This window comes from Notamacropus eugenii, chromosome 4 (assembly GCF_028372415.1).
Source record: "Notamacropus eugenii isolate mMacEug1 chromosome 4, mMacEug1.pri_v2, whole genome shotgun sequence".
NCBI classification, from domain to species: domain Eukaryota; kingdom Metazoa; phylum Chordata; class Mammalia; order Diprotodontia; family Macropodidae; genus Notamacropus; species Notamacropus eugenii.
The window spans coordinates 968,207-983,478 of NC_092875.1; the positions used below are offsets into that span (position 1 = coordinate 968,207).

Sequence of the window (15,272 nt, forward strand, 5' to 3'; positions counted from 1 at the left end):
CTCCTCCACCCTTCCCTTTGTTTGACCTGTTTTTCTAAATTCATACCTAAATGCTTCCTTTATTCTCAGTAAACCTGAAACAAGATGTGTGAGATGGCTCAGGCTTTAATTTCAAAGGATTGAAGTGATCAGTCCCTTCTGCTCATTTCCCACCATTTAGCAGCAAAAGTTCTCTAAATGAAGGAGTTACATGGTATTACTATCATGCCACTAAAGAAAGGAAAGCATAGACAAATATTAAACAATAATTTACATATTCAACTGAGATTTATCGAAGAATTTAGCACAGGTCACTGGGTCCCAGAATGATGATGGTTGCTGAACTGCACCCACCTTCAATAATCTCCTGGAGTCAATGAGATTCTAGCTCTGCCTTTCCAATCCTTCCACAGTGAGCTTTGGAACAATTCATCTTTAGCAGTGCTATAGGAGCCTGCTTTACCCTTTCTTATGGAGAAAAAGCTTCATTTCCCATCTTCTGAAGGCAAGCTCTCACCTTCTGGTTTGGCCTCAAAGATTGAGAGACCACTCATTGACCAGGAAACATGTACCTGAGCCTATGGCCAGTTTTTTTCTGAAATGACTGGCCTTCAAGGCAAAGATCCATATGACTATTACCTGGATGGAACGTGCATCTTGGGTGATTTTTCTTAATTTCCTTAAAGACAAGACACACATCGAGACATAATTGCTATCTCAGGTTGGGCAAAATGCCCCCAGAGAACAGATGTTAGTAATTACCCTGAGACTGAGTATGGAAAAAGCTGTCATTTTTGTGTGTATGGGGGAAGGGGGAGGGAGGAAGAAAGCAACTGTCATTTTTATGTGTGTGTGGAGGAAGCAGGGGAGTGGGAAGGGGAACATCTCAGAGCCAATAAGGCTTCCAGCAAGTTACAACAGAAAAAAAATACTTATTGAATTGTTCATCAGGCAGTTAAGAGGTTACAAGTGGCTAGGGACTTCTTCAAAGAAAATTCAACATGCAAATGTTTATGATGTTTTCATTTATTTTTATTCACATTTGTTTTATTACACTAAATCCAGGTGTTTTTCCTACTTAAGAAGTGAATCTCTCAAAATGAGGCATGGCCTGAATCGATTCCAGGATAGAGTAATAAATGTATCCATTCCTATAAAAGGGTCAATTCATCACTTAGACTTGCTTCTATAGGCAGAAATGTAGATGTCAGTGTCAAAAGAAATGGTGAGGTGGGCTATAGTAGTTCCACAATTAGCTGGTCAAGAAAAAAAGGTCACTAGTTGTATTGCTTTTTTATATTTTCTTCTCTAGCTTTATATAATTTTTAAAAATTTCTTTGATGTCTTGTTATATGCAATTGTTTTAGCTTGAACCTGTGATTTCATCCCTGTACAGAACTCCCTCCAAAGACAAAGATCAGTAGTTAAACAAAAACCTTAGTGTTAGAGTTGCCTGGGATACTTAGAGATCAAGTGACTTTTCCATGATCATAGAGAAAACCAATCATGAGATGCAAGACTTGAAGTGAAGGCTTCAGGTTCCTAGGACAGCCTTCTATTCGTTACGCTGTACCACCTGTCATGGATTTATCTTCTTTAGATGTCTTTGATGACTGCCTATGTTAAATGTCTTGCTCACTCCTGGCTTCTTCAGAAAGAAATTCCACACTATTGTGCTGTAAGAAATGATGAACAGTCAGACTTCAGAAAAACCTGCAAAGACTTATATGAACTGATACTGAGTCAAGGGAATAGAACCAAGAGAACAGTGCACACAGTAACAGCCACAGTCTGCAAGGACTGTTTCTGATAGACCTAGCCCTTCATAGCAATGTAAGGACCTAAAACATTCCCAAAGGACTCGAGGCAAAATGCCTTCCACGTCCAGAGAAAGAACTATGGAATCAGCATGCAGAATGAAGCAGACTATTTTCTCTTGTGTTATGTTTTGTTTTGGGTTTTCTCATGATTTATCCCATTCATTTTAATTCTTCTATGCAACATGATTAATGTGAAAATGTGTTTAATAAGGATGTATGTGTAGAACCCGTATAAGATTGCATGCCATCTCAGCTGGGGGGGAGAAAATTTAAAACTTATGGAAGTGATTGTTGAAAACTGAAAACAAATAAATTAATGAAATTTTTAAAAAAGAAAGAAATTCCAATTCCCTTCTTTTGCTTAAAGTAGACCTTTTCAAATTGATGGCCAAATTCAACTTTGCACTATGTTATTTTGGGGTTCAAACTAATTTATTTTGCTTTTCAGATTATCAATTTCAATTTTTCTTTTTCATTTTTGGGAACAGGGAATGGTCTTGATCATCTTAGATTGCCTGTATTTGGAAATGTAAAATGCTTCTCCTGGATGGTTTCTATAATTTTTGTTGAATTGGTGAAGTTCTAAAGCTTCACGTGTACATTTCTCTTTTGGCTACCTATGGATTCTACTGATCTGTGCCTTACTCTCCATTTTTAGAAGTTTGGGGCGGTTTCCATCTTTGATTTACTGAAGGATGATTTTTAGAAATTTTATTTTATCATGACTATATGACTTTTCATTCTCAGATTATCTTTGGGAATTTTGTCTTCTTCCAGAGAAATCTGTTCCTTTATAAGATTTATTTTGTTCTAGAATCTTTCTATTGTTGCACTTTCCAGTTCCAGATCTGTGGTTCTGTTTTTCAGACACTCAACAGTTCTGGAGAAATTCTCCAAATGCTCCAAGTTACTTATTCCTTTGTGTCTTTTTGGATGTCTGAGATTTCTGCATTAATTTCCATCCTTATGCCTACCTTCCAATTTTTAGAAAATGGTCCAGAGGTCCCTTGTTCCCAGAGTTTGAGGGACTGTGTACTAGTTGGTGTATGACTTTTCTCCTCTACACTTCTCAAATTATTCTATTTTAATGCACAGTAGTTCCTTCCTATACTGGAGTCTCTGGGATTATGAAATCATTTTTATTATTCGTCCTTCTGCGACTTCTGCTAATGATTGCCCTCTCCACAGTGTTACATCTGGTTGCTCTTTAATTCTAGCACATGGTGGAGGAGACACAGCTGAGACAATATGACATTCAGCTATTTGCTCAACGTCTTAAAATTAGACTTCTGAGAGAGCTAATTTTGTAAAGAGGTTGGGATAGAAACTCAATTGTGAAGTGTTCAGATGTTGGGCATGAAGATATTAAAAAAGTAGAAAGACAAGAATTTTCAATGTTCTTTTCAATGAAAGGGAGAAAGGACAGTACTGGATAGAAGGTCATTCCTCTTAATATTGGGGGAACCTGAGTATGTATATAGGTAAGAAAGAGCCAATGGGAGGCATAGATGAGGGATTCATGAGAAAGCGTTACTGGAGTAAGGTCCTAGAATGTGTAGACTGGAATGGGATCAAGGGAGCAGGAAAGAGAATTTAGTGAATCTGAAAACTTAGGAGATAGGGCACCGTTAAAGATCTTTAATTTGCTGAGAATACATTGACAAAAATCAGCAGCTGCAAATATGGGAAATAAGAATTAGAATTTGAGGATAGAGGAATAGTAAGAAGTTAGGGATTTCCTTCAAATATACGGTTTCCTAATAGTTTGCATTCACTTTCAAAGTGAATTAGGAAGGAATGGAATGAGCTCCTCCTTGGACATGTTGATTTTTAAGTTGTCTACTGGACATTCCATTCAAGATGTCTGAAAGGCAGTTGGAGATGTTGGATTGGAGACTGGCAGAGAGTTTGGGGCATGATACGTAGAGTCATCAGGACACAGCTGGTTAATTAAATCCATGGAAGTTTTGAGATCACCAAGTGAAATAGGTCGAGAAAAGAGAGACTAGGACACAAACCTGTGGGATACCGATGATGATCTGCAGGAGCATCCAGCAAAGGAGACTGAAAAGCAATCAGGTAGGTAAAAGATCCAGGACAGAGAGAGCAGGGCCAGGGTCTTGAAAATCTAGAGAGGAGTGAATAATATCATCAAAGGCTGCAGAGAGGTCAAGGGCAATGAAGACTGAGAAAAGCCTGTTGGCAACCAGGAGATAACTGATAGATTTGCAGAGTAGTTTCAGGGGAATGATGAGGGTGGAAGATGAATTGCGAAAGGTTAAGAAGTGAATAAGAGAGAAAATGAAGGCACTTACAATAGATCGAGAAATTCTGCCATAAAGGCAGAGAAGATAGGGGAGATGGTTAGTAATACTCAAAAGGGATGGAAGGATCAAGTGAGGGTTTTTTTGAACATAGGGGAAAAATGAACAGGTCTAAAAGCAGTCGGGAAGGAGACAACCCTAGGATGGTCATTTCCTAAAGAAAACCCCATATCTCTTGCCGGGCCTCCCAGTACTTTTCTTTTTCTTCTCCACACCCACAACCCACTGAGTGTTCCCAGCTCCTCTTTATACCTTAGGCCCTGAGTGAATCTCCCTGTGAGGGTGCTAGGAACAAAGCAGATGTTGAATCATTACCTAACCCAGGAACCAGGCAACTCCCACAGCATTTAACATTCCCTGGTAGCCTCAATGTCACCAAGAATTGGGCTAAGCCCTGAGATCAAAATAATGCCTTGCAGACAGAAGGTAATTAATAATATTCTTTAAACTGAATTTATATCAACAGAGGAGCCTGCCAGCAGTACTGTGAAAACAATCTGAGGTGTTTTCCTCAGAACTTTTAACCTTATTCTGAAAACCTGGCATTATACTGAACCTTCAAATTAAATGTTGCACTTTTAATGGAAAACCATTTTTATTCTACATCAACAAAACACTCAATATAAGAATGATTGTTCATACATGAAACTTATTTTTTAAAAGTCTTGATGCTGGTCAAGTAGTCCCACAAATGTGCTCTTTGCTTGGGCATATTTGTCTGGATTGCGCAGCTATTACTGACGTAGTTGTTAGCAGTATGCACATTGCTTTCCAGACTGTTTCCTTTTCACTAATTTCCGTTCATGAAAGGCTTCCTACACAACTCTGTGTTCTTCCCATCATCGCTGTCACATAGTAATGTACTAGTTTGCCCAGCTGACTCCCTAATCCTTTGACACATGGGTTATTTTCAGGATTTTTATTCTTGAAAACTGCATTTCAAACAATAATTGTATAGCAGTAGGTATCTCTCCACCTCTCCACCACCCTCCCCCAAACACAAATGTCCTCAAGGTTGATGAGTCTTCAAAGGCAAGTGAATAGGCCAAAGAGGTACGGATGTATACCAAACAGCTTTCCAGAAAACACCAACTCCCAACTTCCCAAGAAATATAACTGTGTGCTTATTACTCTGGCTATACCATTATTGGGATTTATCACTTTAAATGACCATGTTAGTCTGATGGCTGATAGATGGTACTTTCCATCCATAATTGTGTTAGTCTGAGGATCTATTTGAGATTGAACCATTTTTCAGGTGGTCTTTTAGAATGAAAAACGGTCTCTTCTTTCAAAAGACATTTCTTCACCTAGTGCCCAGCATCTCCCTCACCAAATAATATTTGTAAAATGCTCAGGACAGTGCTTGGCCCATAGTAGGCACTTTAGAAATACTATCTATTATTACCTTACTCTACAGGAGGAATCCAACCTTTGCCAGAAGTCTCCAGAGAGGGGCATATCTTTGCATAATCATAGATCTTCCGAACTGGAATCTCAGAGATATCTGTCCAACTCATACCCCACGATAATCCCTTCCATCATATACTTGAAAGGTGGTCATCCAGTCTCTGCTTGGAGACCTTCAACAAAGGGGAGGCCACTAATTCCCAAAGCAATCCATTCTACCTATGGATTGCTCTAATTCGAAGTTCTTCCTTATCTCTGCCCTATATTTGACCCTTTACATCTTAGGTGCAACCTCTGGAACTGAGCAAAATAAATAGAATCCTTCTTCCACATGATAGCCTTCCAAATGCTTGAAGACAGCTATCATGTCCTCTTCAATCTTCTTCAAACTGAACATCCCCAGTTCCTTCAACTAGTTCTCATAAGACATAGACTCAAGGTCATTCATCACCTTGGTTACTTTTTTCTGGACACTCCATTTAATCAATGTCCTTCCTAAACTGTGGTGCCCAGAATTAAACACAATACTTCAGATCTGGATGGACCATGGCAGAGGAAAGAGGGACTGAATTTCTGAATCTTTTGCCTCTCTTAGTACAGCCTGAGGTTACATTAGCTTTTGTTTTGTTTTAGCTGCTATTTTATAGTTGACTTATATTGAGCTTGCAAGTCCTCTAAAATTCCTTCACTTGGCATCAGGGCACTCACAAATTGTTTGATCATGGGGGAAAGGCTTCATTCCTCAGTGCAACAGTTTTCCCAACTATAAGATGGGAGCAATAACACTTGCATTACAGACTTGGAGGATGAGTGCTTGGCAAATCTAAAAGCACCATTTAGATGTGGTATTATTACTATTGATGAAGAGAACGATATTGCAAAGAAAATCATGCAGGAAGTACAGAGAAGGAAAGGCCAAGTAACTGTCAGATAGTCCCCAAAAGGCAAAGGAGGATTTGGATTGAACAAAAAGGCCACTGTATTTGCTTAGCAGATAATAAGGGACATGTCAAAGCTATTTCAGTAAAGGGGTTGGGCCAGAAACTGGATTGCATTGTGCTAAGATAATCAGTAATGAAGAGTTGGAGGCATAATAGCCATGTGATAGTGGGCAGTTCACTGAACCGTGACAAGCCTCCATGGCCATATCTGTAAAATATAGGTAACAGGGCACTCATTTCACAATGCTGACATGAGAATTGCATTGCAATACACCAGACACTCTACAAAGTCAGTTATTGTTATTATTGAGTGTTGACAACTTTTTTAATGAGTTTGGCAATAAAAGGGAGAAAAGCGGTGAGATGATAGCATGATTAGGGACACAGTAAATTGGGAATGCCTGATTCTGGTTTTGTAGTCATTGAGGAAAGAACCAGTGTACAAGTTTGAAACACATGTCAGAGAAAAGAAGATTGCTGGAAGATGACCCTGGAGTAAGCAGGAGGTGATGAGTCAAAGGCACAAGCAAAGGAGTTGGCTTTAATAAAGAGTAAGGAGATCTCTTCTGTGACACTAAGAAGAAAGAAAAAACAGTTGGCAAGTCTAAGACATATTGATAAATGGAATTAAAGAAGCAAATTCTAATAGAACTGCCATAATATTCTGAGTAAATTAAGTATGGGGGGTTGGAAGAGGGAGGGAGCTGGAGACTGGGAGGGGAAGGATCTGATGCAGCCACTTGGGAAAATTAAATGAGGATCTAGTTAATCTATAAGGTTTCCCTTTACTTTGAATTCTCTAATTTTCCATAAAGTGTCTAATCTAACTGAAATCCTTCATACTTTGTCATATCCCTAAAGCTTTGCCTTTGTAAGGCTTCTCTTCAATGTGAATCCTACTATGTTGGGTAAGGTGCTTGCTTAGGCCAAAGGCCTTCCCACATTCATCACATGCGTATGGTTTTTCTCCACTGTGTATTCTCTGATGTTCAGTCAGTCCCGTGCTTAATTGGAAGGTCTTCCCACAGTCACTACATTGATAAGGTTTTTCTCCAGTGTGAATTCTCTGGTGTTGATTAAGTTGTGTGCTCAGGGTGAAGGCCTTCCCACAGTCAATGCATTCATATGGTTTCTCTCCAGTATGAATTCTCTGATGTTCAGCCAGTCCTGTACTACGGCGGAATGCCTTCCCACATTCATTACATTCACAGGGTTTTTCTGCAGCATGGATTTTTTGATATTCAATCAAATCTGAACTATAACAGAAGGGTCTCTCATAGTCATTATACTTAGAAAAAATCTTCTTTGAGTAAAGTCCATTACATTTTCTTAAGTCTGAATACATTCTAAAGCTCTTTCTGTGCATATCATGTCTATGGAGACTCTTTGCTATGGATACTCTCTGTTGCAGAAAAAGGACTGGATCCAAACTGGTTTCTTCCACATTTATTATATTCTTGGCATCTCACTTTACTGTGAGATTTTCTCTGAGTGATTTTTAATTGACCAGAATATTTCTTCTGATTGTCCTGTTGTCCCTTTGATGTGACATCGCATTTCCAAGTTTCTCTCAACTTGGATACATAGGAATTATTATTTTTGAGTCTTTCTTGCGATGACTCTTCTATAGAGAGTCCTTGTTTTATAGTTGCCTCCTGGGTTTCACTGCTTGTCTCCTGATCTGAAAGAAATAAAAACTATAAATTTCCATACTCTCAAAGTCGTATATGTAGTTTTATCCTAAACCAAGAAAAACTGAGGGAGGAGTTAGAGCCAAGATGGCAGAGTGAGAGCAAGTACTCACCTAATCTCTAGGAAAAAATCCTTCAGATACCTCGAAAAAGAGAATCTGAACAAATTTTGGAGTGGCAAAATCCACGAGGAGATAGAATGTGGCAGATTTCCAGCCCAAGACAGCCTGGAAGGTCTACAGGAAGAATCTGTTGCTTGGGGCTGGAGGAGACAGAGCGCACACGTTGCACAAGTGTGTCCCTGCCATGGCAAAGCTGAGCAGGAAACACCAGACAGTCGGAAGGAACAGCAACAGTGTGGATTCTCAAACATATAAGTCCAGGATGGGAGTTGAGTGGAAGTGAGTGAGGGAGAACCCCAGGTAACAGCAGTAGCTGCTCCTGAGACTATCACTGAGACACTAGCTCAGATAGGGTTCACCATCTGCTGATCCTGCCTGTGCTCTAGCTCCAGAGAGAAGAACTCTTGTGGCCAGGCCACCCCTTCACCACACCTCATTCAGCAAGTTCCAGGGTAACTCCAGGGAAACTCAGAAAGAGTTCACCTGGCCTCTTCTCTTGCACACCAGTCAGCTCAGCACCAAGTAAGCTGCAGCATTTTAGCTTCTAGATGAAAGAACCAGAGACCACAATACATAAAGCCTCAAGTTCCAAGCACAAGAATTGTGGGACTGAGCCCCCTGTGCCCCAGAAGCAGAGATCCACTTTAAAAGCCAGGAAAAGACAATCATCATGAACAGGAAGCAAATCAGAAAAGACCATAGAATCTTACTATGGGGATAAGGACCAAAACACGAATGCCAAAGAGGTCAGCATTGAGAATGTACTCCCATCTGAAACTTCAGAAGAGAATATGAACTGGTCTCAAGCCCAAACAGCATTCTTGGAAGAGCTCAAATCAGAGAGGTAGAAAAAAATTAGCCAATGATTTTTAAAATATGAAAAAAGAATTCACTGAAGAGAACACCTCCTTAAAAAGGAAAATTGGATAAATGGAAAAGGAGGTACAAAACCTAACTGGAGAAACTAATTCTTTAAAAGGAACAATTAAGCAAATGGAAAAGGAGATGCAAAAGTTAACCGAAGAAAACAATCTATTAAAAATTAGAATTGGGAAAGTAGGAGCTAATGACTCTACAAGATATCAAGAATCAGTCAAACAGAATTTAAAGAATGAAAAAATAGAAGAAAATGTAAAATATCTCATTGGAAAAACAATTGACCTGGAAAATAGATTCAGGAGAGAAAATCTAAGAATTATTGGTCTACCAGAAAGCCATGATGAAAGAGTGTGGACAATATCTTCCAAGAAATCATAAAGGAAAACTGCCCAGAGGTCCTAGATCCAGAGGGCAAAATAGTCATCAAAAGAATCCACCAATGATCTCATGAAAGAGATCCTCAACTGAAAACACCAAGGAATATTGTTGCCAAATTCCAGAACTATCAAGTTAAGGAGAAAATACTGCAAGGAGCCCCAGAAAGAAACAATTCAAATATCAAGGAACAACAGTCAGCATCACATGGGACCTTGCAACTTCTACGTTAAAAGATCAGAGACAATGGAATATGATATGCTGTAAGGCAAAGGAGCTTGGACTACAACCAAGGATCAGTTACCCAGCAAAACTGAGCATAATATTTCAGGCAAGGAGATGAACATTCAATGAAATAAGGGATTTCCAGACATTCATGATGAAAAGGTCAGAGCTCAATAGAAAATTTGATCGTCAAATACAAGTCTCAAGAGAGGCATAATAAGGTAAAAGGGAGAAAAAACTTGTTATTCAACATGGGCAAACTTTTATATCCCTCTAAGGAAAGATGATACTTGTTAATCTTGAGAAATGTATATTTATTATGATTTTAAAAGGTATATACATAGATACAGTAGGCATAAATTAAATGATGTGATGATTAAAGAATGTGATATAAGGGTGCAAATGGATTGTAACAGGAGATGTGAAAAGGAGAAGGCAGTAAAAGGTAAATTATATCACAGGAAGAGGTTCAAAACCATATTACAGCAGGGGAGGGGGATGAGCACTGATTGACATTTACTCTCATCTGATTTGGTGCAAGGAGGGATCTAACTAGCTCTATAGGTATTAGGACGGGGAAAGGAAAAGTAAAGGGAGCGGGGCTGATAGAAGGGAGGGAAGACTGAGGGAGACAGTGGTCAAAAACTGAAACTCTATTGTGGAGGAGAAGTGAGAAGGAAGAAATAAAATCATAAATGGAGGGAAATAGGATGGAGGAAAAGACAAAGATAGTAATCAAAATTGTGAATGTGAATGGGATGAACTCTTCCATACAAAAGAGGCAGATAGCAGAATGGATTAAAAACCATAGTTGAACAATATGTTGTTTACATGAAACACATTTGAAACATGGGGATACATGCCAAAAGGTTGGATTAGGATATATTATGCTTCAGCTGATGTAAAAAAAAAAAAAGCAGGGGTAGCAATCCTAATCTCAGACAAAGCAAGAGCACAAATAGATCTAATCAAAAGATATAAAGAAGGAAATAATGTCCTGCTAAAAGGTACCATAGACAATGAAACAATATCATTACTAAACATATATGCACCAAGTGGCATAGCATCCACATTGTTAGAGAAGAAGGTAAGGGAGTTATAGGAAGAAATACATAGCAAAACTATACTAGTGGGGGACCTCAGCCACCCCTCTCTGAACTTGATAAATCTTACCTCAAAATAAACAAGAAAGAAGATAAGGAAATGAATAGAACACTGGATAAGGTAGATATGATAGATCTCTGGAGAAAATTGAATGGGGATAGGAAGGAATACACCATTTTCTAAGTGGTACATGGCACATATACAAAAATTGACCACGTACTAGGACATAAAAACATCAAAATCCAGTGGAAAAAAGCAGAGATAGTCAATGCATCCTTCTCAGATCATAATGCAATAAAAATTATGTGTAATAAAAGGCCATGGAAATATAGATCAAAAATCAGTTGGAAACTAAATCATCTAATCCTACAGAATGAGTGGATTAAACAACAAATCATAGAAACAATCAACAACTTCATTCAAGAGAATGACAATAATGAGACAACCTACCAAATCTTATGGGATACTGCCAAAGCAGTTCTTAGGGGAAGTTTTATATCATTGAATGCCTACATGAATAAAATAGAGAAAGAGGAGATCAATGAATTGGGCAAACAGTTGAAAAAGCTAGAAAAAGAACACATTCAAAATTCCCAAGAAAATACCAGATTAGAAATTCTGAAAACCAAAGGAGAGATGAATAAAATTGAAATTAAGAAAACTATTGAACTAATAAATAAAGCTAAGAGTTGGTTTTATGAAAAAAACAATAAAATTGATAAACTTTTGGTCAATTTGATTTTTAAAAAAAGAAAGAAGAAAACCAAATTACCAATATCAAAAATGAAAAGGGTGAAATCACCTCCAATGAGGAGGAAATTAAAGAAATAATTAGGAAGGACTTTACCCAACTGTGTGCCCACAAATTTGGCAATCTAAGTGAGATGAATGAATATTTAAAAAAATATAAATTGCCCAGATTAACGGAAGAGGAAATTGAATACTTAAATAACCCCATCTCAGAAAAAGAAATTGAACAAGCCATCAATGAAATCCCTAGGAAAAAATCTCCAGAGTCAGATGGATTTACAAGTGAATTCTATCAAACATTTAAGGAACAATTAATTCCAATACTATATAGATTATTTGGGAAAACTGGTGGAGTCCTACCAAATTCTTTTTGTAATACAAATAATGCTTCTGAGACCTAAACCAGGAAGAGTCAAAACAGAGAGAGAAAATTATAGACCAATTTCTCTAATGAATACAGATGAAAAATTTTGAATAAGATATTATCAAAAAGAATACAGGAACTTGGGAAGGCGGAGCCAAGACGGTGGAGTAGAAAGACATAGATACAGAGGTTCTCCTCATACAGCCCATAAAAAACCTGTAGAGAGCAACTCTTGTGGAGCAACAGAAGTGAAGAACAACAGAGTGGAGGAAATTTCCAGCCCAGGGTGACCCAAAAGGCCCACGGGAAACATCTGTTGCATGGGATGCAGAGCGGAGCTCAGCCCAGCCTTGGCCATGCAGCGCACAAACAGCCCTTGGGGGCAGAATCTCCAGTCGTGGAATCCCCAGTCCCAGTAGCAGCGGTTCCCAGATCCCTCAACCCACAGGCTCCAAAGGTCAGTGACAGGGTTTTTTCAGCTAGCCAGAAGGTAGAAGGGCCTTCCCATAGCTCAGGCAACAGGCAGGGGCCACAGAGGCTGCACAGCAGCCCATCCAGACGGCTCCATTGTTGGAGAGTAAAAACCCCTGGGGGCACTGAAGAGCTGAGTCTTACCTCAGCCCTGAGTAGAGGCCCTGAGGCAGCTAGTCTTTGTCTCACACTGAGTGGCGGCCCTGCCTATCCAGCTTATTTGAAAATCAGCCCCCAGTGCTGACTTGGCGGAACTGGAGGCCAGGTGCCTGTGGAGAGGAAATTCTGCTAAGATTCTGGGCACAAAAATTCCTCTCTGCACCCAGACCAGTACACCCTTGATTGTGCCACCTTGGAGGAACTGAGATCTTACAGATTCCCAGAGTATTACCCTACTCTTGACAAAGGACCAAAAAGTCAAGTAACTGGTTGGGGAAAATGCCCAAAAAAGGGAAAAAAATAAGACTATAGAAGGTTACTTTCTTGGTGAACATATACCTTCTCCCATCCTTTCAGATGAGGAAGAACAATGCTTGCCATCAGGGAAAGACACAAAAGTCAAGGCTTCTGTATCCCAAACATCCAAAATAAATATTCAATGGGATCAGACCATGGAAGAGCTCAAAAAGGATTTTGAAAATCAAGTAAGAGAGGTGGAGGAAAAACTGGGAAGAGAAATCAGAGAGATGCAAGAAAAGCATGAAAAGCAGGTCAACACCTTGCTAAAGGAGACCCAAAAAATGCTGAAGAAAATAACACCTTGAAAAATAGGCTAACTCAATTGACAAAAGAGGTTCAAAAAGCCAATGAGGGGAAGAATGCTTTAAAAAGCAGAATTAGCCAGATGGAAAAGGAGGTTCAAAAGCTTACTGAAGAAAATAGTTCTTTCAAAATTAGAATGGAACAGATGGACGCTAATGACTTTGTGAGAAAGCAAGAAATCACAAAACAAAACCAAAAGAATGACAAAATGGAAGATAATGTGAAATATCTCACTGGAAAAACAACTGACCTGGAAAATAGATCCAGGAGAGGCAATTTAAAAATTATGGGACTGCCTGAAAGCCATGATCAAAAAAAGAGCCTAGATATCATCCTTCATGAAATTATCAAGGAAAACTGCCCTGAGATTCTAGAACCAGAGGGCAAAATAAGTAGTCAAGGAATCCACAGAACACCACCTGAAAGAGATCCAAAAAGAGAAACTCCTAGGAACATTGTGGCCAAATTCCAGAGTTCCCTGGTCAAGGAGAAAATATTGCGAGCAGCTAGAAAGAAACAATTCAAGTATTGTGGAAATCCAATCAGGATAACACAAGATCTAGCAGCTTCTACATTAAGGGATCGAAGGGCATGGAATAGCATATTCCAGAAGTCAAAGGAACTAGAACTAAAACCAAGAATCACCTACCCAGAAAAACTGAGTATAATACTTCAGGGGAAAAACTGGTCTTTCAATGAAATAGAGGACTTTCAAACATTCTTGATGAAAAGACCAGAGCTGAAAAGAAAATTTGACTTTCAAACACAAGAATCAAAAGAAGCATGAAAAGGTAAACAGCAAAGAGAAGTCATAAGGGACTTACTAAAGTTGAACTATTTACAGTCCTATAGGGAAAGACAATATTTGTTAACTCTTGAAACTTTTTTCAGTATCTGGGTAGTTGGTGGCATTACACACATACACACACAGAGAGACAGGGAGACAGAGAGCACAGGGTGAATTGAATAGGATGGGATCATATCTTTATATAATGAAATCAAGCAGTGAGAGAGAAATATATTGGGAGGAGAAAGGAAGAAATGGAATGGGGCAAATTATCTCTCATAAAAGAGGCAAGTAAAAGATTTTTCAATGGAGGGAAAAAGGGGGGAAGGTGAGAGAGAAAAAACATGAAGCTTACTCTCATCACATTAGACTAAAGGAAGGAATAAAATGCACACTCATTTTGGTATGAAAACCTATCTTACAATACAGGATAGTGGAAGAGAAAGGGATAAGCAGGGTTGGGGGGATAATGGAAGGGAGGGCAGTGGGAGGAGGGAGCACTCTTGGGGAGGGATAGGATCAAAAGAGAGAATAGAAGAAACAGGAGGCAGGACAGGATGAAGGGAAATATAGTTAGTCTTACACAACATGACTATTATGGAAGTCATTTGCAAAACTACACAGATATGGCCTATATTGAATTGCCTGCCTTCCTAAAGGGAATGGGTGAAGAGGAAGGGATGAAGAGAAGTTGGAACTCAAAAGTTTTAGGAATAACTGTTGAGTATTGTTCTTGCAACTAGGAAATAAGAAATACGGGTAATGTGGTATAGAAATTTGCTGGGGATGGAAGCTCAATTCCATGTGGACAGTCTCGGGCGGGTAAAGGTGGGAACTTCTAAATCTTAGAGTTCTCACGAGGCCCCCCCAGGAAACGACTGGGAATCGAGGTGAACCGAGCTATCTCGTGTATTTCCGCCTCTTCCCGTGAGAAACGTGATGGGAGAGAGCTCTCCCCGCCCTCGAGATTGTCCCGGATCTGGGCACACTATTGTTATCTAACAGCACGGTATTCAGATGCAAACTATGCGGCTGGAGAGCTTAAGTAGGATCAGGAAAGCCTGAAAGCTCTCTTGGGCGGAGGGGCCACGTGTGAGGACACAAGGCTCCGCTTTTCCTCTCTCCTCTCTCCCCTCCCCCTCTCTCCCCACTTATACTTCTACTTCCAATCTCTTATTGTAAGATCTTTGCCTCCTTGGGAGATTCTTCGCTCCCTCCTAAGGAAGAATTCCCCTGCACTTGTAACCAGAACCCTGAATAAAGCTCAA

The 15,272-nt window shown here is 39.4% G+C and overlaps 1 protein-coding gene across 4 annotated transcripts in view; it reads right to left on the reverse strand.

Annotated features, from left to right (window-relative positions):
* Positions 1–980: 980 nt before the first annotated feature.
* LOC140502758 (zinc finger protein 570-like) overlaps positions 981–15,272 on the reverse strand; it is a 29,830-nt gene continuing 15,538 nt past the window's right edge. For 2 of the 4 annotated variants that reach the window (XM_072606747.1, XM_072606746.1), the window contains one exon: positions 981–8,155. In XM_072606747.1, the coding sequence (XP_072462848.1) occupies positions 7,848–8,155 (308 nt within the window). In that variant the 3' untranslated portion in view covers positions 981–7,847. The remainder of the gene's footprint in view (positions 8,156–15,272) is intronic. The other 2 variants (XR_011966558.1, XR_011966559.1) reach the window with 2 other exon arrangements.